Genomic DNA, 26,542 nt, shown 5'->3' with positions numbered 1-26,542 from the left:
TTTCATCAAAAATTTAACTGCCACGGAATAAGAACATAACATGCATGATACTGCAGAACATGATAGCAACAACTAGCAATGTTTCACCATGCATACAGTTCTGCTTAGAATTTTAAAAACAGAAAATTATGTTTGGTGCACAAACAAACCTTATTTTATTTATTATTTTTTCTAATGTGAATCCAGCTCACCAAAGGCTGTTAGTGTACAGTATATCAGTAGTGAAACTATTGGCTAAGGATTAGCAATCTGGAAATCATGCTATGTGAAACTGGTTTTTTTTTTTTTTTTTTTTTTGAATTACTTCAAACCAGGCATCCATGCACATGGTCTGATTTGATCCTACAGTCTGCTGATTGAAGAATGAATATATATTAATTAGTTGGCCAACTATGCTGGCAAATACAGTATATCAATATTAAATATGTTTCAGCACACATCAATCCATTAAGCACTAAATGCAATCTAATATATTTCCTAATAAAATCTGTATTCTAATTTGGTAATTTAGAAAAAGAGAATTTTTTCATGAACAGGTACACACAAATGTTGAAATATAGTTTGCTGAATTTTACTTTCCTTATCCCATCAATGCAGCTGAAAGAAATCCCCAAATATTTACCATTAATTCTTTATGCGGAAGATAACTAGGATCCACACCATAAGGTAAAGCTGTAACACGTGCAATCATCTTTGATGAGGTTTGAACTTTTGCTAAGCCTAGCTGCAATAATAAAAATAAATATAAAAATAAAAAAATAAAAATAAAATAAAAATAAAAAAAAAATAAAAAATAAAAATAAAAATGTGATCAAAGATGATACTAAAATTACAATAAATTATTTAAACAATATGTATGTCACAGAAGCTTGCTACTATATCTTATATTATTATTATTTGACACCTCCAGGGAGTCCAAAGACTCATTGAGGGAGGGCACCTGCTCTACAACTCTGTCTCCACCACTCAACCACCAACTGACTGCAACTACACCAATGCCATCTACTACCGACCACCACCACCACTAGTATTTTGAAGGACAATCACAAACATCCATGCCCACGGCAGGATTCGAACCAGCAGCCTTTTGGCTGGAAAGTGGATAAGCTAACCACTCGGCCATCCTGGCTGGCAATGGGCATATATAATTTATGGGTAAGAAAATGGGGTCAATGTGATTTAGTGAACACAAAAGAAATGCCAATTGCTCTTCTCTGTCAAATATGCATTCTTCACAGAATACAGAATACCACAAGTTATTTTATATATTTGAAGCAAATCATTAAATTATAGTGTGTGTGTGGTATATAATGAAATATATAACCATTATCAACCACAAACTTTATGAATTATATCAATATTAGGATCTCAAGCCCACATTCTCATAATGATGATGATGATGAAATAACCAAGAAATGAAATTTCAGCCATATTTCACAAGAATGACCATGATAAAAAGACCGTTAAACTTCTGTTCAATCCACCAGTATGCGATGTAACTGATAATAGTGAAATGATAGGTTATGTTTCTCTCTCCCACATAAGTTCCATTACAAGTTGTGATCCAAGGGTAGTGATTATTCCCATGTAGGAAATGAGTTTCACATCAGACAGTGAAATTCATTTCCTATATATCAATATTCACAAACATCCATTTAGCCGTGTGGTTGTTCAAAACTCATATAGCTGATTGGAGAGAAAAGAAATACTAGTTACTTGGCCAATGATACTGGCATTTACTGCTGAACACATTCTCCTCGTGTTATTTTGTATGTTTAATTTTCATTTGTGCATTGTCACCAAGAGCCAAGTAAATAGTTTTAACCTTTGGGTAATGAGTTAATCCACTGTACATGAAACAACATTTCAAGAGAGCATCCATATGAAAGTCAAAGTCCCAAAATGACTTTCATCCTGGCTGATCAGATGTCATTGAAATTTCACATTTTGAATCCTTATTAAAATTTTTCTAGCCTAATGTAAGGTTATGTGCATCAAGATGAAAATATTCCATACTATGTATTACATTAATGGTACAGACTTTAAGAAATTGATGAGAATATCAATCTAGAGATGATAGTGGATAGAGAATTGAAGAAGGTATAATGCAAAAGTTGACCAAAAGAAAAAAAAAAAAAGCTCAAATAATAACTTGGATGTTAACCCCCAACCAGCAAAGTTTTTATAATTAATAATTTAGCTTACATTGTCATTTCCTAAAAAATTAGAAGTATGTCTAACCAACATATAAGCTTATCTACAAAAATAGAATATGGATGATGAATAGGGAGAGAGAGAACTAGGGGTTACTCTTTAAAGTTATGTAAGAGCATGGTTAGTAAGGGTACGTGGATTCAATTTTTTTGTTTGGAAAGAGGTGAATGCACAGAATGATTTGACAGAGGAAGTTGTGTGCACTGCCAGTGAATCAGTGAATTAATTTAAGGAGAGGCACAATAGGTATTGTGCGAGTAATGAATCGTGTGAGTCTCCCACAATGATGATGATGCTGACTCCATGGAGATTCCCATATGATAACAATAAATAATAATTGTTCTGTCAGTGCTTATTATTATTATCTAGGCCTCCATGGAGGCAAAAGACTCATCGTGGAAGGTTCTTCGGAAACACAAAGTTTATCATACCACTCCTTGAACTCAGTGACCGTTTTCTTGCTCTAACCACCCTCACGCAAAGAAACCACTGCTCACAGCTTACTTTTGTAACTTCTAGGGATGGCCGCTTGTCATCGCTCCTTCCTGCTGTTCCACCAAGTGAAAGAACTCCCCAAAGTATATTCTGAAACTGCCTCACAACAGTTTAAAAGTCTCAATTATATCACCTCTCCTTCTATCCAAACTCTGCAGTCCACAGAGTTTGGATAGTTTTGAGGATCCCCTCAGTCGATCCTCAAAACTGACATTATACAGTCCTGAAACTATCTTTGTTTATCTGCCTCTTACCCTTTCCACAGTTAATTTATCCCCTTCAAATTCCAGGGAACAAATTTGAGAACAACAGTTTAAGTGTGGTGTGATTAGGGTCTTATACAACGGAATGATAACTCTTATCTCTCTTAGGTCAACGTCCTTCTCAGTATTGCACCAATCCTCTGATTTACCTTCACCACCTTTACAATATGCTTCCTGAATTTCAGTTTTCTATCAATCATCACCCCCAGATCACTTGTGTTCCCTAATTCCTCCAGAATAGCTCCTCCATTAAACCAACATCCCCATTCATTTTCCCATCTGTCATTTATTCAAATCCTCTTGCAGGACTGCCACATCTGAACTATTACCGATAACCCTTCCCAGCTTCACATCATCTGCAAACAACTGAATATTCCCTTGGAATCCACTGACAATGTCATTGATATAAAGGATGAACAATACAGGTCCCAATACCGAGCCTTGTGAAACCCCACTTGTAACATTCTGCCTCCTTGAAACTGCCCCACCATACACAACTCTCTGATACCTATTGGACAACCAATCCTGAATTCAGTTGACCAACCTGACATCCAGATCCATGTGCTGCAACTTGAATATCAGCTTATCATGTGGCACCCTATCAAATGCCTTCGCTAAGTGTAAGAAAATTGCAGTATACACTTTTCCCTCATCTATATGCTTTCCCTCATCTTTCCCTAATGCTCTTGTAACTTTATCATAAAAGGCTAGCATATTACTAAAGCAAGATCGCCCCTTAACAAATCCATGTTGACTCTCACAGATAACATTACCCTCATCTGCCCAATGTTGTATACAGTCCATAACTAATTTCTCCAAGATCTTAACAACTACTGATGACAGACAAACAGGCTTATAATTAGACACTCCCAGTCTGCTACCACCCTTATGCAATGGCACTATCTTACCTTCCTTCCATTCCTTGGGTACCTTCCCAAGTCAGACTTTTATTGAAGAGCCAGGTCAACGGAGCTGTCAGTTCTTTAGCACATTCTCTCAAAACCCGTGGTGAAATACCATCCAGTCCCACAGCTTTACTGGTATCCAGAGTACTCAGTATTTGGCACACACACTCTCCTCTTGCACCTCGAACCTGCCCTATCCCTCTAGTATTAAAACCTTCTCCAGGATGAAATACTCCAATAAAGTGCTCATTGAACATCTCCACTATGCGCTCTGCATCAGTCACTCTTCTCATTTTTTATCTCACAATGTCATTATTCCACAATCACTTTGGATCTCAGTGGCAATCTCTTCTCATATTCCAGTTTTGCCTTCCTCACTATACTGGTCACTTGCCTGGCCTGTTTCTTATATTCTTTGTGTATCTGCCCTCTTCCCCTCTCCTTATATCTCTTCCATAATCTCCTTTTCAACTGCAGTTACTGTTCGATGTAGTTTGTCATCCACTTTACACCAAATTGTGTCCGCTTCTTCACTAGTAGAATACAGTTTACTATTGCTGCTAACAAATATTCCTTCACAATTTCCCAAGCACTAATGATATCCTGGCCTTCCAATTCTGCCCTCCATGGAACTACCCCTAGTTGATATCTAAGATTATTATAATCACCTACCTTATAATTCCATATACGTTTCCTTTTCTTTGATACACCTGCATGTCTATTAATCTTTTCAAGTCAAAACCACATGGTCACTCTCTAACTGGTGGGAGTCATCTCACTTATTATCAGCTCTTCTGATGCTATGACCAAATCCAACTCTTGTTTCCTCTATTACATGTTGCCTAAGCATTTGTCCCTCAAGAATTCTAGAAATTCCATCCCTTATTACTATATGCATTTTACTCTTCCTAATTTATACTGCTCTAGTTAAAATCTCCCATACAATTATTCTTCTTGCACTTGCCAAGCTCAACTGCTTAAACATCTCCTGCTCTCCACCCTCTGTGCTCCCTGGTTTGTAGCAACACCCCACTAAGAATCCTGTCTTGGCCACTTCTGCCTCACTACATGCTTTCAAAACCATTAGTACCACTGCCTTTCAAAGCCTCCACTCTTAGCTCATAAGTCATCACTTATTATAAGCAGTACTCTACCACCATATTGTCCTTTCCTATCCTGCCGAAAAATGCTATACACTGCTATTTCAATTCCTGTTATTATATCATCCTCCGTCAACCACATCTCAGAGATCCCAATAATCTTTGGCCAAGCTGATGCTATCAGCGCAACCAATTCATCTCCTTTATTTCAGATACTCCTGGCATTAGTATAGAGTATAAAAATGTCACTGCTTCTATACCTATCATTGTCCCCTCTCGACCCCACTGGATTCGGTGTTATCGATGTCATCCCCCTTCCTCCCAAGCACCCATTCCCACAAGAGACCACCCCTGCTACCATTCACCCTGGGAATTCTAGTTTCCCTACATTGACACACTGACTTACTCAGAAAATAGCAACTGCTCCAGATGCCTTCATACTTCCTCATTCAAATGCAAGTGGTCTATCGCATACAGTTCCCTTCTGTCCTCAAATGCTCTCCAAGCATCCACATATTCCAATCCTCTCTTCTGACACATTCTGGCTATTATGCTATTCAGTGTTACTGCTCTTCTGTGCATTTGTCACTATTATACCTGGGCAACACGCACAATCTTTCCTCTCTGCATTTTCTTTTGCACAACCTCAAGCAAGAATCTCAGATCTCTTGCTGCCCAATTTACATTACCTCTCAAGTCATTTGTGCCCAGCATCACAATCATTTCATCAATCCTTTCACCCCTCTTAATTGTCAGACACATTTTCTACCGTTCATCCAGGCAAGCACACCTCTGGCATCCATTCTTGCACACCACAGATCACACAGATCGACTTTGAAGCCAAAAGAAACTGCTTCACAGCATGCATAGTGCATGGGGTGCATTGTCATGCAACAGAAACCGATTGTAGTAGAATCGTTTTTTCCTGGAAAGTTACATGCAGGCATGCAGACATTGCATTACTCCTAAATAATACTGACTGATTACTGTGGTGCCCTCAGGATCAAATACGCAGTGGATAATTCCAGCAGCGTCAACAATAACAATGGCCAATGTCTTGACGTGATTTTTGCAACCTGACTTTTGTCAGCTGGGGAGAAGATATTCCATGCTCTGGTGTTTTATATACAGATCAAACTGAAAACACCAACTTTCATCACCAGTGAGATTTCTTTGCAACAAATCATAATCATGATCAACTACATAGATGAAATTTTGACAACATGAACCCCGTGCTCTCTCTCTCTCTCTCTCTGTTCATGTGTCAACATGTGCAGCACAAAACCTCAAAAAATCTTTCTCTATACAAATCACTTTCTAAGATGAATTTGGCCATTTCCTTACCGATACCAACCTGTACAGTGAGTAGCCTAGTGTTGGTTATTTGCCTGTTGGGCAACAATTTCCCTAGCTTTCACATTTTCATTTGTCCGTGCAGAAACTGGTGGTTCACACCATGGCTCATCCTCCAGGGACTCGCTCTCCTGTGCACGGCTCAGACAGTCATTGATGTGGCAGTGAATTTGAGCTGTGTAGAAGAAAGTGATTTTTAATTGGTGAATAGTCCATTTTTTTCCCCGTTTTTCTACGTTTTTGAGTGCTAAATTGTTTCTCTGAATACGAGTGTACTTCAGTGGTTGTTTTTTGGAAGTTGGTTGCTGTCACGATATAATATATTTTGGTTACCTTCGGAATCGAATGCATAACAGTGGAAGACAAAACGAAGCTAAGTTTTCATTACTGTATTTAGTCATATTTCATTTTATTTAGTGTACTTAAATGTTTTGTTTTGCTTGTAATTGTTTGTACTTTTTTTTCTATTTATTTAACAGAATTTGTTAATTGAATAATTAACAATTACGCTACTCGGCAGTAAGGAATGATGATGGATTCAGCAGCAGTCGCAAGTGGCGTATTGCCAAGTCCTCTGCCATTTAAGAACTCAATTATTAGCAATATCATAAGGGACTTTGTGGCATGCAGTACTTGCGGCATGTATGCATCTCAGGAATTAGATATGTGGCTTGTGAAAGAGAGCGGAGAGCGTATATGCGCAAAATGCAGGCAGTTGGAGGAAATAAGTGCATTAGAAATATCGATATCTGACTTTGTTGCTCCAGGAACGGGGAATGAATGTAGGAAGACAAGTAGTGTGATAGGAGAGAATGAAAAAAAGATATATATGAATGAGAAAATAATAGTTGATAGTGTGGAAGGTGTGAGTGACTGTGAAAGTTTAGGAGATGGTTTTGTTTGGGAGAGTCAATTTAGATTAAGAGTGACTAACCTGCAGAGGGAGATAGATGAGTTGAAAGAGGAGGTGGAATGTCTTGTGAATGAGAGCAGAAGTATGAAAGATAAGATTAGGAGAATGGAATAGATAAATGCAAGGAGAATCAAAGTAGGAGAGAGAGAGAGAGAATTTAGGGAGTATGAGCGAGAGGTACGGGGGTCGTAGAGAGAGAATGGAAACAGTAGAAGAGAGGGAATGAGAGATAGGTATGGGAATGCTAGAAGACGAGAGGATAGAAACAGTAGGAGACACGGAATGAGAGAGAGATATGGAAGTGCTAGAAGAGAAGAGAATGGAAACGGTAGGAGAGATGGAATGAGAGAGAGGTATGGGAATGCTAGAAGACGAGAGGATGGAAACAGTAGGAGAGACAGAATGAGAGAGGGATATGGAAGTGCTAGAAGTGGAGAAAATGGAAACAGTAGGAGAGAGGGAATGAGAGAGATGTATGGGAATGCTAGAAGAGGAGAGAATGGAAACAGTGAGAGAGGTATGGGAATGAAAGAAGAGGAGAGAATGGAAACAATAGGAGAGAGGGAATGGTAAGAGGTATAATGTATGGTGACTCAATGATCCGTGGTGTTCAAGATAGGATGCGTGAGGAGTGTTTGCCAGGAGGAACAATAGAAAGGGTGGCTATGGCAATTAAGAGAGGTGAAAGGGTGGATGAGATGATTGTGATGGTAGGAACAAATGACTTGAGTGGTAATGTAAGTCAGGCAGCAAGAGATATGAGGTTTTTGCTTGAGACTGTACAGAAGAAGACAGAGAGAGGAAAAATAGTGTGTGTATTGCCTAGGTATGACAATGATCAGCTGAGCAGAAGAGCGGTGATATTGAATGGCATAATAGCAAGAATGTGTGACAAGAGAGGACTGGTATATGTGGATGCTTGGAGTGCGTTTGAGGAAAGAGAGGAATTGTATGTGAGAGACCGTTTACATTTGAATGAGGAAGGACGCAGGCATCTGGAGAGATTGTTGTTCTCAACGAGTCAGTGTGTCCCAGGGAGGATGATAGCAGGGGTGGCCTCTTGTGGGAATGGATACTTGAGAGAAGGGACACTATGTCAGGTAACACTGAGCCCAGTGGAGTCTAGAAGGGATAATGCTGGGTATAGAAACAATAGCATTTATATGCTTTATACTAATGCCAGGAGTATCCGGAATAAGGGAGAGGAATTGGTGGTGCAGATAGCATCAGCCTGGCCAAAAATTATTGGGATCACTGAGACGTGGTTGACAGAAGAGGATATAATAACAGGAATAGAAGTCGCTGGGTATAGCATTTTTCGTCAGGATAGGAGGGGAAAGCGTGGTGGTGGGGTACTGCTTATGATAAGTGATGATATCTCACTTCCTTCCAAAGCCTCCACTCTTAGAGGACCTATGTCCTCTAAGAGTGGAGGCTTTGGAAGGAAGTGAGACAAATGATTTTGAGAGCATATAGTGTGAGGTAGAGGTAGACAAGACAGGATATTTAGTGGGGTGTTGCTACACACTCAGGAGCACGGAGGATGGGGACCAGGAGATGTTTAGACAGCTAAGTTTGACAAGTGTAAGAAGAATGATTGTTATGGGAGATTTTAACTACAGTAGTATAAATTGGAGAGAGCAAAATACATGTAGCAATAGTGGAATGGAATTTCTAGAATTCTAGAGGGACAAATGTCTTAGGCAACATGTAACAGAGGGAACAAGAGTTTTAGATTTGGTTATAGCATCAGACGAGTTGATAATAACTGAGATGACATCTCCCCCACCAGTTGGAGAGAGTGGCCATATGGTTTTGACTTGGAAAATGAATAGATATGCAGGAGTATCAAAGAGACGGGAACTTATGTGGAATTATAATGCAGGTGATTATAATAGTCTTAGACATCAACTTCGGGAAGTTTCATGGAGGGAGGAATCGGAAGGCCGGGATATCGTTAGTGTTTGGGAAATTGTGAAAGAATATTTGTTAGCAGCAATGGTAAGTTGTATACCACGAGTGAAGAAGAGGGCACAATTTGGAGAAAAGTGGATGACAAACAATATTAAACAGGAATTCCATGTGAAAAAGAGGCTATGGAAGAGATATAAGGAGACACGTGAAGAGAGAATGCATGAAGAATATAAGACACAGGCCAGAAGAGTGACTAGTATGGTAAGGAAAGCGAAACTGGAATATGAGAGGAGATTGGCCCTAAGATCCAAAGAAAATCCTAGGGAATTTTTTAGCTATGTGGCCAGTAGGAGGAGAAATGACTGTGGAAGAATGATATTGTGGGATAAAAATGGGAATAGAGTGTAGAGTGACTGATGCAGAGGATATAGTGGAATTGTTCAATGACCACTTTATTGGAGTATTTCACCTTGGAGGAGTCAGTTTTAATGCTAGAGGGATAGGACAGGTTCAAGGTTTAGAGGTACAGGAGGAGAGTGTGTTTCAGATACTGAGAACTCTGGATGTCAATAAAGCTTTGGGACTGGATGGTATTTCACCACGAGTTTTGAGAGAATGTGCTAGGGAACTGACAGTGCCTTTAACCTGGCTTTTCAATGAAAGTCTGGGTTCAGCAAAGGTGCCCATGGAATGGAAGGAAGGTAAGATAGTGCCATTGCATAAGGGTGGTAACAGACTGGAAGTGTCTAATTATAGACCAGTCTGTGTGTCATCAGTAGTTGTTAAGATCTTGGAGAAAGTAGTGAGGGACTGTATACAGCACTGGGCAGATGAGGGTAATGTTATCTGTGAGAGTCAACATGGATTTGTGAAAGGGCGCTCTTGTTTTAGCAATATGCTAGCCTTTTATAATAAAGTTACAAGAACATTAGATGAGGGAAAGGCATATACTGCAATTTTCTTAGACTTAGCAAAGGCATTTGACAGGGTGCCACATGATAAGCTGATATTTAAGTTGCAACACATGGATCTGGATGTCAGATTGGTCAAATGGATTCAGGATTGGCTGTCTGATAGGTATCAGAGAGTTGTGTATGGTGGAGCAGTTTCAAGGAGACAGAAGGTTACAAGTGGGGTCCCACAGGGCTCAGTACTAGGACCTATATTGTTTAACCTTTATATCAATGACATTGCCAGTGGATTGCAAGGGGATATTCAGTTGTTTGCAGATGATGCGAAGCTGGGAAGGATTATTAGTAATAGTGCAGATGTGGTAGCCCTGCAAGAGGATTTGAATAAGCTACATAGATGGGCAAATGAATGGGGGTCTCAGTTTAATGCAGCAAAATGTAAGGTCTTAAGGTTTGGGAAACATCGATGGGATGCTACATACTCTATGGGAGGAGTTATACTGGAAGAAGTTGGGGAGACAAGAGATCTGGGGTTGATGATTGATAGGAACCTGAAGTTTAGGGGACATATCGCAAAGGTGGTGAAGGTAACACAGAGGATTGCTGCAATTATGAGAAGGACACTGACCTGCAGAGATAAGAGGGTTATCATTCCATTGTATAAGTCTCTGATCAGACCACACTTGGATTATTGTTCCCAAATTTGGCCCCCAGGATTTGAAGGGGATAAATTAACTGTGGAAAAGATACAAAGATGGGTGACAAAGATGGTCTCAGGACTGTACAAGGATAGTTATGAGAATTGGCTGAGGGAATGTGGACTGCAGAGTTTGGCAGATAGAAGAAGGAGAGGTGATATGATTGAGACTTTTAAACTGTTGAGAGGTTGTTACAGGGTTGACACTGGAGAGTTCTTTCACTTGGTTGAACAGCGAGAAGGCATGATGACAAGAGGCCATCCCTGGAAGTTACGAAAGGAAACTGTGAGCAAGAGGGTGATGAGTGGTTTCTTTGCATGGAAGGTGGTTGACCCATGGAATGCATTGCCTGATAGAGTGTTGAGGGTGAGAACGGTCAATGAGTTTAAGGAGTGGTATGATAGACTTTGTGTTTCTTAGGGGGAAACTCCCCTCGATGAGTCTTTTGACTCCATGGAGGCCTGAATAATAATAAACCTTTTTTTTAGGTCTTGGTACACTTCTGTAACAGTTTTTCCTGATTTACAGTAAAATTTTATCATAGCTCTTTGTTCCATTATGAAACTTCTGATATACTCCACTCACACACTCTAACTTCAACAGCTGCCCCACAAAAATTGCCGTCACACAACTTGAAAGTCGCACCTGTGATAACAACACACTCTAACAGTCAAAACTATAAACACGTTTGCTGCTTTTATTGAAAGGGTTGTCCTGTAAAAAATCACTCTTTAATTAATGGGCACACTTTGTACACATGATTTATAACTCATTATTGTGATTCATATTTTGAATGTAGTTAACAGTATGTCTCCATTTCATCCAACGCTATATGGACAGTGTCCCTATAATGTTAGATGTCCACGGACATCGTTCATGTAATGTTGGATGTAAGGCTTAAGTATCTGCCTCCCCCAGTTGGAGGCAGATACTTAAACAGTTGCCTAAGTATTCTATAATGCAAGGCACATTTCCTTACAGCTGTGTATGTGTCTTTGCAAGTATAATTTACTTGGTTACAAAGTGGAAAAAACTACATTCAGTATCCCATCAGACACCTAAGAATGGGACACACCAAGAAAAGTAGGAATGCACATTGGGTCAGAAACCCTGGTCAATTCTCCCCATTCTTATAAGTCTGTGAAGGTCTCATTACTTGCTGCATAGCAAAAAACTTTTGAACTTTCACTTGCTTAGCTAATTTTCTCTCATAATTTGATTTAGCCTTCCTTAAAATAATGGTTGCTCTTCTTACCTGTGCTTTGTATTGCTCATAAGCATGCTGATCACTTTTTTTTCCCCTTTATATTCTGTCTACAATGCCCCACCCCCAGCTCATTTATATCATGACTCATCCACTTGGTTCATCCTTCTGATACTGGATATGCAGTCTTATATTGCTTCTTTCCAATAATCCCTGGCAACTTCTCATTCACTACTGATATTATTTTCTTGTAATTTCTTTTGCCATGGCACTACACCACACTACTGCCATCTCCTAGCTACCACCATGTTTGTCATAGAAATCTACTTTGTAGTTCCACATAAACTGCTTCATGAGAGAATTTCACATGTTTAGCAACCTCCCAGAACAAGACTGCATGTTCATTTTCTCTCACTGGAGGCAGAGTGGCTACTGTGGTTATGGATATATCTTCAGATGCTATTACCAGATTGAGCATTCTCAAACCACTGGAGTCCTCCATCACATGCTCTCTCAGGTAATTATAAACCAATCCATTGATTTATAATTACTGCTGGTATAGTAGGAAGTCAGCTGAATAAATTTATATGGAATAGGAAAGAAATTAGTCTAACACTAAATTAGCTGTATACAAGACAATGTTCAAACCAATTTTAACTTATGGATCTGAGAGCATGGTTAGCCGAGTGGCTATGCACCTCGCAACCATGTGCCTGGGAAAGGAGTGTCCTGGGTTCGATTCCCGTTGCTGACATAAAAAGCTTAGAATCTTTCTCAGACATAACCAAGTTAGCCAGTCTTGGGTATGGACTGCAGGGTTTCCTCCCCAGTTTATCTGGGGATTTTCATCCTGCAAGCAGGCAAACCAACCTTGAGAACTCACACTTAAAGACATAGATACACTGGGAGACATAGGACTAACCACCTTATCCTTGAGTGCGGTTGCAGTTAAATGAATAGAAAACCCTCGCCACTGCAAGGTAAAAAGCGGGGAAAAGGAAGAAGGATCTGAGAGCTGAGTTAGAAATAAAATATGTGATCAAAGACTGGAGACCTCTAATATGAGAGTTCTAAAAAAGATTAGTGGAGTGTACAGATGGCATCGATGGCAGTATCACATTAAAAATGAGAGGATTAGGAAAGAATATGCCATTGGTAGCATTCAGGAATGTGTTAGTAGAGCTCATCTCAGGTGGTATGGTTACTTAAATAGAATGGGATAGGAAAGATTAGCAAAACAAGTGTTCTTTGCCAGTTTGGCAGGAAAGAGACCCATAAGAAGACCAAGATGTAGATGAATTGATTAAAGTAAAAATTGCTTTAAAAGACACATATAAGATCTAATAATGTTAGTCTTGACAAATAACAGATTAATTTGGAGGAAAATTGTTGATCAGAAGTTAGTAATGGTGTAACTTTTTCATGTAGTACTACCATAATTATCCTGTATACCCTTTGAGTTTACATATCAGTAATTTGATTATGATAATGATGAATAAATATTACTCACTCCTTTCCTTGTGTTATTGTATTTTAAGAAATGTATAAATTCCATTTCCATATCGCATACACCCTTTCTTCCCTCCAATCTGTATCCCCACAGAAGCCTTCTATAATAATTACTCACACTGTACTCATTGTGTTAATCTGCTGATTCATGGCATCTATATCTTTCGAGATATCCCCCCCCCCAGTCTATAGGAAAAACCAACAATGTATTTTGTTCATTTGGCCTCTATCCTGCACAACAGATGCCTCAAATAAATAACCTTCTGCAGAATCTCCTTAACTTCCATTTTGGTTAAAGTTGTTCAACTGTCATCTGTATCCTTCCTCCTTGAAATACAATACATCTTACATTCTATTTCTGTAACTATACCATTTTCTCTCAATCAGGTCTTGCTGATATCAATAATTTTTGGTGAAGTAAAGCTCACACTTCTGTTCTTTATTTCTGATGCTCTTCACATCTGCACAGAAAACAATGGTAGAAAATATTCAAGCAGAATAAAGTGAATGACTGCTATAAAGGGGTTAGTGTGAAAATCTCAACAAAATGTAGAAAACTATGAAAATAAGCAGGAACCAGGAAATCATCAAGTGCCTTCCAAATGGAAAAATCTATGAAACAAATAAAATACTTCAGCTATTTAGGCTCCTCACTATACCAAAGCTGGTATAGTGAGGAGTCAGCTGAAAAAAATTTATATGGAATAAGAGAACAATATCCTAAATTATTAGAAAGAAACTGCACAGTGGTGTCATTGCAGTTGCAAATGACACCACTTAATTATAGGCAGTTAGCTGCATTACACCATATATATATATATGAAGCTTTTGTAAATCTAATCCTAACCAGACTCTCTGAAACATAGCTGTATTAAATGGAAATGGCCATAGCGACATGCTCCTATTTTACAATAACACGATAAATAAGTGTGGATATAACAGCATACCTATACTATTTAATACATTGTGGATATTATTGAAATAATACGGATACAAAGCATAAATGAATTGATATATTTTATCTATATGGCTCTGTAGCTGGTTAAATTGGAACATATGGGGAGCCTACAAATGGCAACTGATATGCCAGTGGTCTTGCAACCTTTGGTGTGCAAGTCAGGTATTAAAAAAAACTGGATCGGTACCAGTGTTCCATTTGATTTGTAGATCCAGTCTATTTTTTGCATGTTATATCAGTGTATGAAATAGTATATGTCAAAGCAGTCTAAGAGAATAACTAGTGATGTGCTGCACATGCTCCATCCTTGAACCATTAGCATTCAATTTATGTGTTAATGATGGGAGTGTTTGGAGAGATAGATACAATTTTTTCCTGGTGATACAAAGTTAGAAATGATAAGTAATAATTCTAATGTAGTTATAGAATGATTTGAAAAGACTGATATAAGGAAAAATGGTAATGGATTCACTGCTGCCACATGAAAGGTGTGGTCTGGACTAAAGAGTTTACAAAAGTGGATATCACACTGATATCCACTTTTGTAAACTCGCTATGAATCTAAAAGTGACAGAAGACAGAACATTTGGGATAAAGCTACTATGAAATGTGACAACTATAATAATTTCCATAAATTGTAAGATAAGGAAGTTTTTTTTAATGCTTCTTTATAATGCTTTCATAAGAAAGAACACAAGTGGTACTGAGCTCAAATTTGGTCACATGGGTTCCACAGGAATAAGAAAATGGGAAAGAACTCTGAAGTAAACAATCAAGAAACATTGGATCTGAAGAAACAAAAGGTAGACTGCAAAGAAGAGTGGTAAACAACATTGAGATGGGATATGAGAATAATAGTATAGATCAGATCATATAGGATTTTCCATAGCTGACAAAATGAAAGAAAACATGTGTTCACCAATTTAAGTTGAGAAGGAGAATGATTAGCAAGCACATTACATCTAGCTATTTCTTGTAATATCACTATACCAGGTTGTATAGTGATAATCGTAAGTATAAACAGTGCAAGATCAGTGAATGAATTTAAAGAGAAATACAAAAAAGGTTGTTGTGTGGGTTAAAAGGAAGACTTCCCATGATCATTCCTTAGAAGATCTGAATAACAATGACAAACGATATGCTAAACTTAGATAAACAAAATGAGATTATCTATGCATAGGTTCAGAGTGTCATCTAATCCCATCTTAATTTAAGTAAAATGCAACTAGAATTCTGCATATAAAGACAAAAATGTTACCTGGATTTAAGCAGATGGATGCAATCAATCACCTAAACAAAATGTACAATTCCAAGTAGACAAAAGTCTAGTTATTAAGCAACCAAACCAGCATGATTTTGATAAGGCAAACATTATACATGTTTTAACTCTGGCATCATCACTGAACACTAATGGAAGAATGGTAGCTCTCCTCAATGAGAAGATGGAATTTCAGGCAAGAGTTGGCAAAAAACAGCTGGAATTAGCAATGCATGTTTAGATTCTCAGATTTGTGTGCAATTGTTCCCAGTGAGACTGGAATGGTAGAGAAAGGTCTGCCATGTTTCTTTCAAATCTTGCTTACTAGACCCTGGTAGGCAGAAGGTTGATGGCTTTCTAGTCAGTCCTGTGGTATAAATGGAATCACTTCACATTCTATGAGGTAATTATCAATATAATCTGTGTGCACTCTTCTTTTTCTCATGTATGAATGGTGGTTGTAGGTATGACTAATTCTAGCCTAGTTGGCCGAGTGGATAGGTTCGAATCCTGCATGGGCATGGATGTTTGTAATTGTCTGTGAAAATACTGGTGGTGGTGAGCAGTAGATGTAGGTGATGCAGTTCGATGAGTCTTTGGACTCCTTGGAGGTGTCACATAATAATAATAATTCTCACCTGAGGAAAATGGTTTTGGCTTTCCTACTTCTGGTAACTGGTGGCAGCATAAAATAGAAACAGTATTGGTAAATGAAACAGCAAAAATTCTCGGGGACTTTCTAATACAAACTGATCAGCATTTGGAACACAATAGACCTGACATCACAATTATTGAACAGCGACAGGTTTGGATTATCAATATTGCAGTACCCAGTGATAACAATATTAACAACAAAAAACTGGAAAAAATGACTAAATATCGAGATCTGGCAATCGAAGTTGGCAGGCCGTGGCTTAAACACACTAAAGTTATCCCAATAGTTATCAGTGCACTTGGCGCAATTTCAAAGAAGCCTTCCAACTATTTACAGCAATTAAATATCAACGAAGTGACCCCATATGATCTACAAAAAACAGCATTACTTGGAACAGACCATATTTTATGACGCTACCTGACAGACTATTCTTAGATTCTTGGGCAGAATCTGAATTGTTCTGTATCACCAGTCAAATTGTTGTTTAAATAATATTTATTGTTTATATAATGTTGTTTAAATCTTGTTTTGAATGTGTATCAATTATGTGAATAAATAATAATAATAATAATTCAGTATATACCTAGTTTAATGTGAAGGGGGGGGGGCTTCATTAGATGAACTAAAGATACTCTTTAATTTAGTAAGTTATTCTAGTATGTTTTATACAGTTCTGGCATTTTTACCCCTATCACTCCATAGGTGCAATACAGTTACTACTTATAGTCAAGGCTGCTTCTAGTAGTGATTTATGATTTTTTCAATGGCTTTTGATGTATCCTGGTGTCTGTGTGTGTGTGTGCGTGTGTGTGTGTGCATGGATCTAGCAAATGGAGAATGATAGATAACAGTCAGTGAGACAAGTCTAAGATGAGATGCAATTTCTGTTTTTTTCCTAATTGAATAGAAAAATGAATCTAATTTTTCAAGTATCAAAGGAAAGTAAAAAGGTGGGGGTGGAGAGTGTAGAAATAGGGAACTGATTTAAAGTACAGTATGAGAGGAAAAGTAATGGGATAGACTTCATGTAGTGTATATTGATAATAGCATAATGATAACAACAACATCTTGCTCTATATTTTAATCCTACCTCACTATATGTCTTCCTCCACATTCTAGCTCGCAGGGAAAATACAACCCGCTCATCTCTACTAACATTAGACACTGTGCAAATGATATCTGTGCAAATTGTATGTCCACAGAACTATAAATAAAAAATAATATCTTTATATATATTAAAAATTATAGTAATGCCAAAAAACAGTTTCTAATTTTCATACAAATTAAGGAATATTACTACTCATTTACATACCAATTCTTCATCAGTTATGTCATTTTGCCTCTTTCTTCTCAATCTAGATTTAGATGCATTATCTTCAGGATTCTGTTCTAAATTCATGAGAAGCCCATAATTTTGCATTTCATGGAAATTGGGAGCCACTCTACTTGAAGTTCCTCTCACTTTCTATATTCATTTATGAAATAAATATTTATTTTGGAAAGGGAAAAAAATTCCAAGTTTTCTAAATTAGGAACAGAACATTAGCATTTCAAATTCATACAATGTTATTTTTTGAACGGATTGTGGAAAAACAACCCAATCTGGATATATATATATGTAAATAATAATAATAAAATTATTTAAAAAAAATAAACCAAGAAAAGAGTACAATTTTATCTCATGTTTTAAATATCTAAGTGTTACTGATTTCATTTTGGAATATATTTAACTATAACTCCCAGCTAAAGAGACTGCATAATTTAAATTACTTAGATTAGTTTCTCATAAATATCTCAGTTCATTACTGAGAAAACAAAACAATTCAGTCCCTTTAAAGACTATACCAACATAAATAAAACTAAAAGAAAAAAAAAATTACTGTCTTATAAAAAAATCAATAAATTATTTTTTTATAAGACAATGGCCTACCCCAACAAATTTATTCGTAAATACTGTAATGTATTTACGTAAATTGTGGCTGTAATGAACATGACCATGTTGCCACCAATTGGTGAGAGTGACCATAAAGTCATGACTTGGGAGGTGGCTAAAGGAGTCGAATTTACAATTAAGACAGGGTACATGTGGAATTACCGGGCTGGTAAGTATGACAAGCTTAGGTGTGTGCTTGGCTCAATGCCATGGCATGTAAAACTGCAAGGGCTGGATGTTGATAGTGCATGGGAGGTGGTTAAGAACTGTTTGCAGGAGGAAATGGTTGACTGTATACCAAGAGTCCGAATAATAAATCAATTAGGGGTTAAATGGATGAATAACACTATTAAGCTTGAGCTGCAAAAAAAGAAACAATTGTGGAGGAAATTTAAGGAGAAGGGTGACCATCAGGTGCAGGAACAGTATAAAGCTCAGGCCAGGATGGTAACAAGGGTGGTAAGAAAAGCAAAAGCAGATTACGAAAGGAAATTGGCCACGCAGGCTAAAGAGAATCCCAAACAGTTTTTTCAATATGTTGCAAGTAAAAGGAAAAATGCTCATGGTAGAATGATCTTAAAAAATGCTGAGGGTAGGGAGGTAACCGAATCAGTCGATATTGTGGAATTACTGAGCGAGCACTTTGCAAGAGTATATCATCCAGGTGGTGACTTCGCAGGAATGGAAGAACCAACAGCTTATACTGGAATTGTGATGAATGAAGTAGAGGTAACTAGTCTATTACAGAACCTCAATGTCAATACATCTGTGGGATTGGATGGTATACCAGCTCGTGTCGTACGTGAAGCGGCCAAAGAATTGTCAGTGCCCTTGACCATTTTGTTTAATTTGAGCCTCAGGACTGGGTCAGTCCCAAGGGGGTGGAAAGAGGGGAAAATAGTTCCACTGCACAAAGGTGGTTACAAGGCTGCTGTTGAAAATTACCGGCCAATCAGCATAACAGGAATCATTATCAAGGTCTTAGAGAAAATAGTCAAGAGGAAAATACAAGATTGGATAGAAGAAAATGGGATACTGTATCGGGGACAGCATGGTTTTGTGAAGGGTAGGTCATGCCTCAGTAACTTGCTCACGTATTATAACACAGTGACGGCTGAACTGGATAAGGGTAATGGGTTTACGGTGATTCTACTGGACCTTGCCAAGGCCTTTGACAGGATACCACATGGAATTCTAATCAGTAAATTGGGGCATATGGGGATGGACATAGGGTTGGTGAGATGGATAGGAGGTTGGTTGACGGAGAGATATCAGAGAGTGGTTTACTCAGGAGTAGAGTCCACAAGACGGCCTGTGACTAGTGGTGTGCCACAAGGATCTGTTCTTGGACCACTGCTGTTTAATTTGTTCATAAATGATATAGGAAAGGATCTGAGAGGAACAGTTCATTTGTTTGCGGATGATGCGAAGTTGGGTAGGGCAATAGTGAATGCTGATGACGTCAAAATTTTGCAGGATGATTTGGATAGATTGGAGGTCTGGGCTAAGGAGAATGGATGTCAGTTTAATGTGGCAAAATGTAAGGTTATGCATTTTGGGGTGAAAAGATTGGCGGCAGTTTACTGCATTGGTGGAACCGTGCTCCAGGAAATTGATGAGGCACGAGATTTAGGAGTGTTGGTAGATAAGGAATTGAAATTTAGGGGACACATTGCAAAAGTGGCCAAATCAGCTCATCAAATCACTTGGTTGCTGAAGAATACGCTGACAAGCAGAGACAAGCAGGTTATTGTTCCTCTGTATCGAGCCTTGATAAGACCCCATCTAGACTACTGTGCTCAGATTTGGTCACCTAGGTTTCTTCTTGATGGGGAGGAGGTGGAAAGGATCCAGAGGCGAGTGACCAAGATTATAGCAGGTCTGTGGAATGAACCGTATGAGAACAAGTTGAGGATTTGTGGGTTGCAAAAATTGGTTGATAGGCAGAGGAGGGGAGATATGATTGAGACATTCAAATTACTGAAGGGTTTCTATAAAATTAATTCAGAAGATATTTTTGAGAACAGGGCTGGTTGTGGGAGGACTAGGGGACATCCATGGAAACTGGGCAAAAGTGTGGTTAGTAAAGGTGTTAGAGCTGGGTTCTTTACTTTTAGAGTAGTGAATGAGTGGAATGCGCTCCCTGAGTCTGTGGTGGATGCTGTGACAGTGAATGAGTTTAAGGCGAGGTATGATAGATACTGTATGAATGTCAAATAGTTGTGATGAATATGATTTGGCGCCTCCCTCGATGAGTCTAATGACTCCCTGGAGTTGCCCGTAATAATAGTAATAGTAATAATACCTTTTCAATTTTATTTTAAAGTTCATACATTAAACTAACGTAAGTATTAATAGTTAATTATGACATAATCATAAAGAGTATTAGTACACTTATATGGTGTGGCATGTTAAAAAGTATAAAATTACATTTAAATTAGTTATAAATCACTGGAATAATGAAATCTTGTAGCATATTGTAGTTTGCTCATGCCAACATCATTAAATTAATTTGTGCTGATTTTCAATGACATATCCCATTCTGATCACCAAAAATTTATAATATTCAATGTAAAATTGATTATTTTCATTAAATTGATTGTAATGATGTTGGTTTGAAAGGAAAAAAAAAACAATTGTGAGAAAAATATTTATCCATTGTAACTCGCCATAGAAATCAGCTGAGCAGGGGAAGCAGCAGAAGGATGTCAACTTGTTGGCAAAACACTTATTATCACATACACATGTCAAATATGTAATTTAATAAATAAAAATGTATGAATCTCTCAATTCTAAACACTAATACTAATTAATATTTTGTATTTAAAATGCAGCACTTTAACACAGCAATTATAAGTTACTGAAAAAGTTAAATTTAGTTTCTTTTATTACAACTGTGTTTTTGAAGGTTTTAGTTAGGCTAGTGAGACTTTTGTTGCTGTTTTATGTCTGCTAGCTTATTAATTCTGGGAGGAATTGAAGTGATAGTCATATGGAGAAGTCAGAAATTTGCAGGAAGTTTCTGTTTCATTTTAAGCACAGTTACGGCAGAAAATGTAGTTTCACAAAAATATGTGTTGGAAAAACAAAGAAGAAATCTCATTGCTATTTCATGTAAATTTGGAAATTCATTTTTCATTCTTATCCTGAATTTCAAATTACTCATAGAATTAAAAGTACTTTCCTGTCCTTTATCCGATGATAATTCAATAAGTTGAATAGTTTCTTCAGGGGAAAGGGTGGCTGTCTCTTTGTGTTCAACAAAGGGGGTTCACAATCCACATATTTTGCCTCCAGGGATCCTCATGTTTGGGATAATACTTTTCAAACGACAACAACATCTTCAAGAATATCTGAAACTGGATTCTGGGAATAGAAATCATCTACTTACATAATATAATCTGAGTACAACTGAAACATTTCATCACTTCTTTTTGCAGTCACATTAAGCCAGAGTTTGAGTTTCTTTTTGAATGATTCAATCTTGTTCCAAGCATTAAATATCGTTGTATCTGAACCGTGAAGTTTTAAATTCAACTCATTTATGTAAGAAATATCTGACTGAGATATGCCAGCCTGGCTACCCATTTTTTATCTGGGAAATAATGGGACAGGTCACTTTTCTTATCAATTAGAAACAGCTCAAAATCCTTTCGGAGTTCATATAACTTCTCGAGGATTTTATCATGGGACAGCCAACAACCTTCTGAATGGAAAAGAAGATTTTGATGATCAGAGTCCATTTCATTGTATAATGCTTTTAACAGTCTTGTATTTAAAGCACTGATTTTTATATAATTAACAATTTTAAAAGATTAAGACAGGACTTCAGAGCTCAGGCATCTTATTATTTTTTTTGGAGGCCAGGTTTTGCCTATGAATGTAGCAATGCATTGACAATAAGTTCTTGCCTGCTTCTTTAAACCCATTCACCATTTGCATATTCACCACTCTATCAGGTAATGAACTGAATGGTCCCACCCTCCTACTCACCTCCTCCTTTTACAACTTCCAGGGATAGCTTCTTGTCCTTATTCCACTGTATGAAAAATCTCCCCAGTGTCAATCCTGTAAATACTGCTCAATAGTTTAAATACCTCAATCATGTCACCCCTGTATCATCATTGAACTCTGTAGTTTGCATGCCTGCAGTCTATCCTCAACTAACATTGTAGAGTCCTGATATTATGTCGTTGTCAGCTCTGTACCAAGGTTAAATTATGTTCTTCAAATACCAGTCATCAAATATGATCTAATCTGGATGTGACTTGAATAAAAGCTTTATATATATATATATATATATATATATATATATATATATATATATATATATATGTGTGTGTGTGTGTGTGTGTGTGTGAAGGAATCACCACTTTTATTTCTAATGGCAAAAATCCTCAGTATTGCAGCAATCCTTGGATTACTTTAACAACCTTGGCAATATGCCCCCTAAACTTAACATTTTTATTGGTTATCACTCCAAGATTCCTTGCCTCCTCCACTTTTTCTGGTATAGATCCAACAATAAAGTATGCAGAAAATACAGTATTTAGTAAGCCCTATCAGTGTAACCAAAATTTCAAGATATTACATTTGGTTGCATGAGCAGCAGTTAGCTAATGAAGCCAATAAGAATCCTAGTTGATATGTAGCCAGCAGGGGGAAAAAAAAGATTATGGAAGGATGACATTGATTGGAGAAAAAGATATAAGAACAACTTCTGCAGAGGATACTGTTGAGATATTTAATGAGTAGTTAATAAAGATCTTTCATTCTTGAGTGTGACATCATGGAGAGTTTAAGAGCATTTGATGCGGAGAAGAGACTGACTGTAAGTGAGCAAGAGGTATATGGGGAATTGTGTAGATTTATGTTAATAAGGCTGCATAACTATAATATATCAACAAGTATTTTGAAGGAATGTGCCAGGGAGTTGGCATCTGCCTTAACATATTTGTTTAGTATGAGTCTTGCACTGGATCAAGTTCCAAAGCAGTGGAAGGAGAGCAAGATTGTGCATCTTCATAAGGGAGGTGATAGAACTCAAGCAGCAAATTATAAACCTATCTGTGTGTTGAATGTTGGGGTTAAAGTGTTGGAGAGGCAGGTGAGAACCAGGATCCAGAATTGGGTTGACAACAACAGTATTATCTTTGATGGACAGCATGGATTTGCTAAAGGGAGGTCATGTTTTAGCTACTCACTTATTACAATAAAGTGATGGCTACATTGGACAAATGAGATGGATACAGAGTAGTATACTTAGATTTTGAAAGGGTTTTGATAGATTACCACATGATAAGTTGATTGTCAAAGTAGAGAACATGGGGTTGGATATTAGATTAGTGCACTGGATCAGAGATTGGCTATCTGATAGGTATCAGCAAGTTGCGTATGGGAGAGCAATATCCTGGAAAGGGAAAGTCACTAGTGGTGTGCCTCTGGGATCTGTATGTTAATGATATTGGCAAAGATTTGGATGGGGATATTCAGTTGTTTGCAAATAATGTAAGGTTGGGATGAACTATGAAGAGTAGAGATGCTATGGTCACAGGAATGGGGATGACAGTTCAATGTTGCAAAATGTAAGGTTTTAAAATTTGGGAAACAAAGATGGGAAGTAGAATTATTTACATTTAATGATGATATATTGTTGAAGGTGGAGGAAATAAAAGATCTTTGGGTGATGATCTAAAATATAGAGGACAGATTGCCAAAATTGTGAAGACAACACAACTCAAATTACTTTTGTTGGGAATGGCTGGCATATAACATTACTAGCATTTTGCTTGTAAAAATTGTCTTCTGTTAAATAAAGTACACGATAAGCTCTGTTCCCCTTTCCCTTTCATTGGATTTAATATAGTAATCTTTCAATTATCCCACTAAAATAATAATAATAATAATCAGAGTTACTCTTTAAATGGGTTTAGTATGTCATTTAATTCCCAGCATAGCACTACTATCTAACTGGGCATTCAGTTAACCTGCAAGAAAACTAATATCTTAATTATAACTGAGAAATTGCTGTGCTAATATGCTTACTTGCAATTCTGTTTGGACTGTATGCGATAATCATTATTATATGTATATCTCCATGGAGTCTGGAGACACATCATGGGAGACTCACACTAACTTTTATATATGCAAAACCTTTTATATCTTTTCTTATTCATCATCAGCAATTTTCTGTTCACTGCTGGTTGAAGGCCTTCCCAAAATCTTCCATTCATTCCTATCTTGGGACTTTATATGCCACTGAGTTCCTACCATGTCTTTAATCTCATCCTCCCACCATCTCTTTGGTCCTCCTGTAGTTCTCTTTCCATCTTTTACAATTTGTATTGGTAATTCATCTTCACCTGGTGTCTTTCAATTACTCATGCTACCCACTGCATATTAAACTTCTTTTAAAATATCAGGGCATAATTCTTCCTCTTCCATTTGGGATATTACATTTTTGTTTTTATGTTGGTTTAAGTCAATGGGAATTATCATACAACTTGGAATAAAAGGATTCTATTCTTCTTATGATCTGTTCTTTATTTTTAATTAGTACTCCATTTTCATCTTTAAAGGTTATTAATTTATTTTGTCCTATTGACAACTGTCTTCTCACTCCTTTTAGGCAGCTCATTGTTTTCTATTCTAATTCTCTTTGTTCTGAATTTTCTAATTTTTTCTGTTATTCTTTTTCATATTGTTTTACATAGCTCTGAGAATTCTATTCTACTTCTTATGTCTAGATCTCTTTTCAGTTCTCTTCTCTTTTTTCTGAGAAGGTTTAGTCTTTTATCAGACCATTTTCTTTTGGTTAATTCCAAACTCTTTGGCATTATTTAGTAGGGGTCTCAGTTATTATTTGAAAATTTTTATCCCAGTCTTCATTCATATCAATGTTATAAAACTCTTCTATCGCTTTCTGGAAGAGCTCTTTGTTTTTTTCGTAAATTAATAGAGGATGTTTTATTTTTGATCAGTTTCCGTTTTTCCCATTTTTTTTTTTTTTTTTGTTGACAATTTCTGATTTCACTAATCTGTAGTCACTACCTGTATTGAAATGATTACATCTGCATCTTGGACAATATTTTCTTAAAATAGATTATATTTCATTAAACATCGCTCCATTTGGACTTTGCAATGTCCCTTTTTTTTTTTTTTTTTTGAAAAAAGTATTCATTATATAAAGACCTATATTTTCAACAAATTCTATAAATTTTCATTTTCATTCCTCGGTTCTAGTCCATATTTTCCAACACTGTTAGATGTGCATCTCTCACATCTACTTCACACTGAAGTATCCCATCAAGATCGTAAAGAATGCATTATTGCTATTTATCATTTGGTTTCGTGTTTCTTGAAATGCATCTATTTCTTCTGTGGTCTGAGGTCGGTGCATAAACTTACATATTTCTTAATTTATAAGATCTGTTCATTTTAAGGTAGAGTTATGCAATCCTGTTTGTGATATAATATATTTTCTTGTATTTTATCTTTTATGGATGGTTAATTAGGATATCAATTCCTCTCTGAGATTGTCACCATAACTATGGATTAGATGTCCATTCTTCAGATCGATACTATTTTCACCAAATCTCCAAGTTCCACTCAATCCAATGATGCTGCATTTTATGTTTTATGCTTCCAATAGTTATTCTTCTCATCTTCTTTGTCCTAATAATGACCTACAATTGTAGGTATACACACACACACACACACATAATTTTCTGATATTAGTTCTATTAGATTTAATGTTCTCAGTCTGCATATCGTATGGTATTTCTCAAGTTTCTCATCAAGAGCAGGCCTCCACAAAGTGTTTAAATCTGGTCTGTCATATGTTTGAGAGAGAGGTACATTTGTGCTTTTTATATGCCCTTGGGCTTTACAACCTACTTTATACTTATTACCCATCATTTGAGGGGTTTTGGTCTAATCCTTCCTTGCTGAGCAGGCTTCATAGAATGGCAGCCTACTTAGGTAAGACAAATATCTGGGAGACAAGGCAGACTCCCACTGCTGTAAAGAAGAAAATTCAGCAAAACAGGAAAGATACACCCTAGCCCTCAAATACTCTAATAGCATTGGAGGAAGGAGCAAGAAAAAATAAAAACAGAAAGAAGAGGAAGAGCCTACAGATATATATTATGTGTAGTAAGGCTTGGTCCAGCATCAGATACTTCGGATTCACCGCTCCTGTGCTCACTAAAAATGAGCTCCTGTGGACATTCCTTATTCACTGTGTATAATTCCAAACAA

General features: G+C 37.2%; 1 protein-coding gene across 1 annotated transcript in view; it reads right to left on the bottom strand.

Annotated features, from left to right (window-relative positions):
* Positions 1 to 26,542, bottom strand: part of LOC150105451 (integrin alpha-PS2-like) — a 536,973-nt gene that overhangs the window by 40,881 nt on the left and 469,550 nt on the right. The window contains exons 26-28 of the mRNA XM_090394825.1: positions 17,663 to 17,815; positions 17,441 to 17,554; positions 623 to 724 (exon numbers count right to left, since the gene is read on the bottom strand). Of these exons, the coding sequence (XP_090250951.1) occupies positions 623 to 724; positions 17,441 to 17,554; positions 17,663 to 17,815 (369 nt within the window). The remainder of the gene's footprint in view (positions 1 to 622; positions 725 to 17,440; positions 17,555 to 17,662; positions 17,816 to 26,542) is intronic.

The sequence above is a fragment of the Typopeltis vanoorti genome, chromosome 6, assembly GCF_054136105.1.
Source record: "Typopeltis vanoorti isolate ZY-2024b chromosome 6, IOZ_Tvanoo_1.0, whole genome shotgun sequence".
Taxonomy (NCBI): domain Eukaryota; kingdom Metazoa; phylum Arthropoda; class Arachnida; order Uropygi; family Thelyphonidae; genus Typopeltis; species Typopeltis vanoorti.
This window is presented reverse-complemented; position numbering and strand designations above follow the sequence as displayed.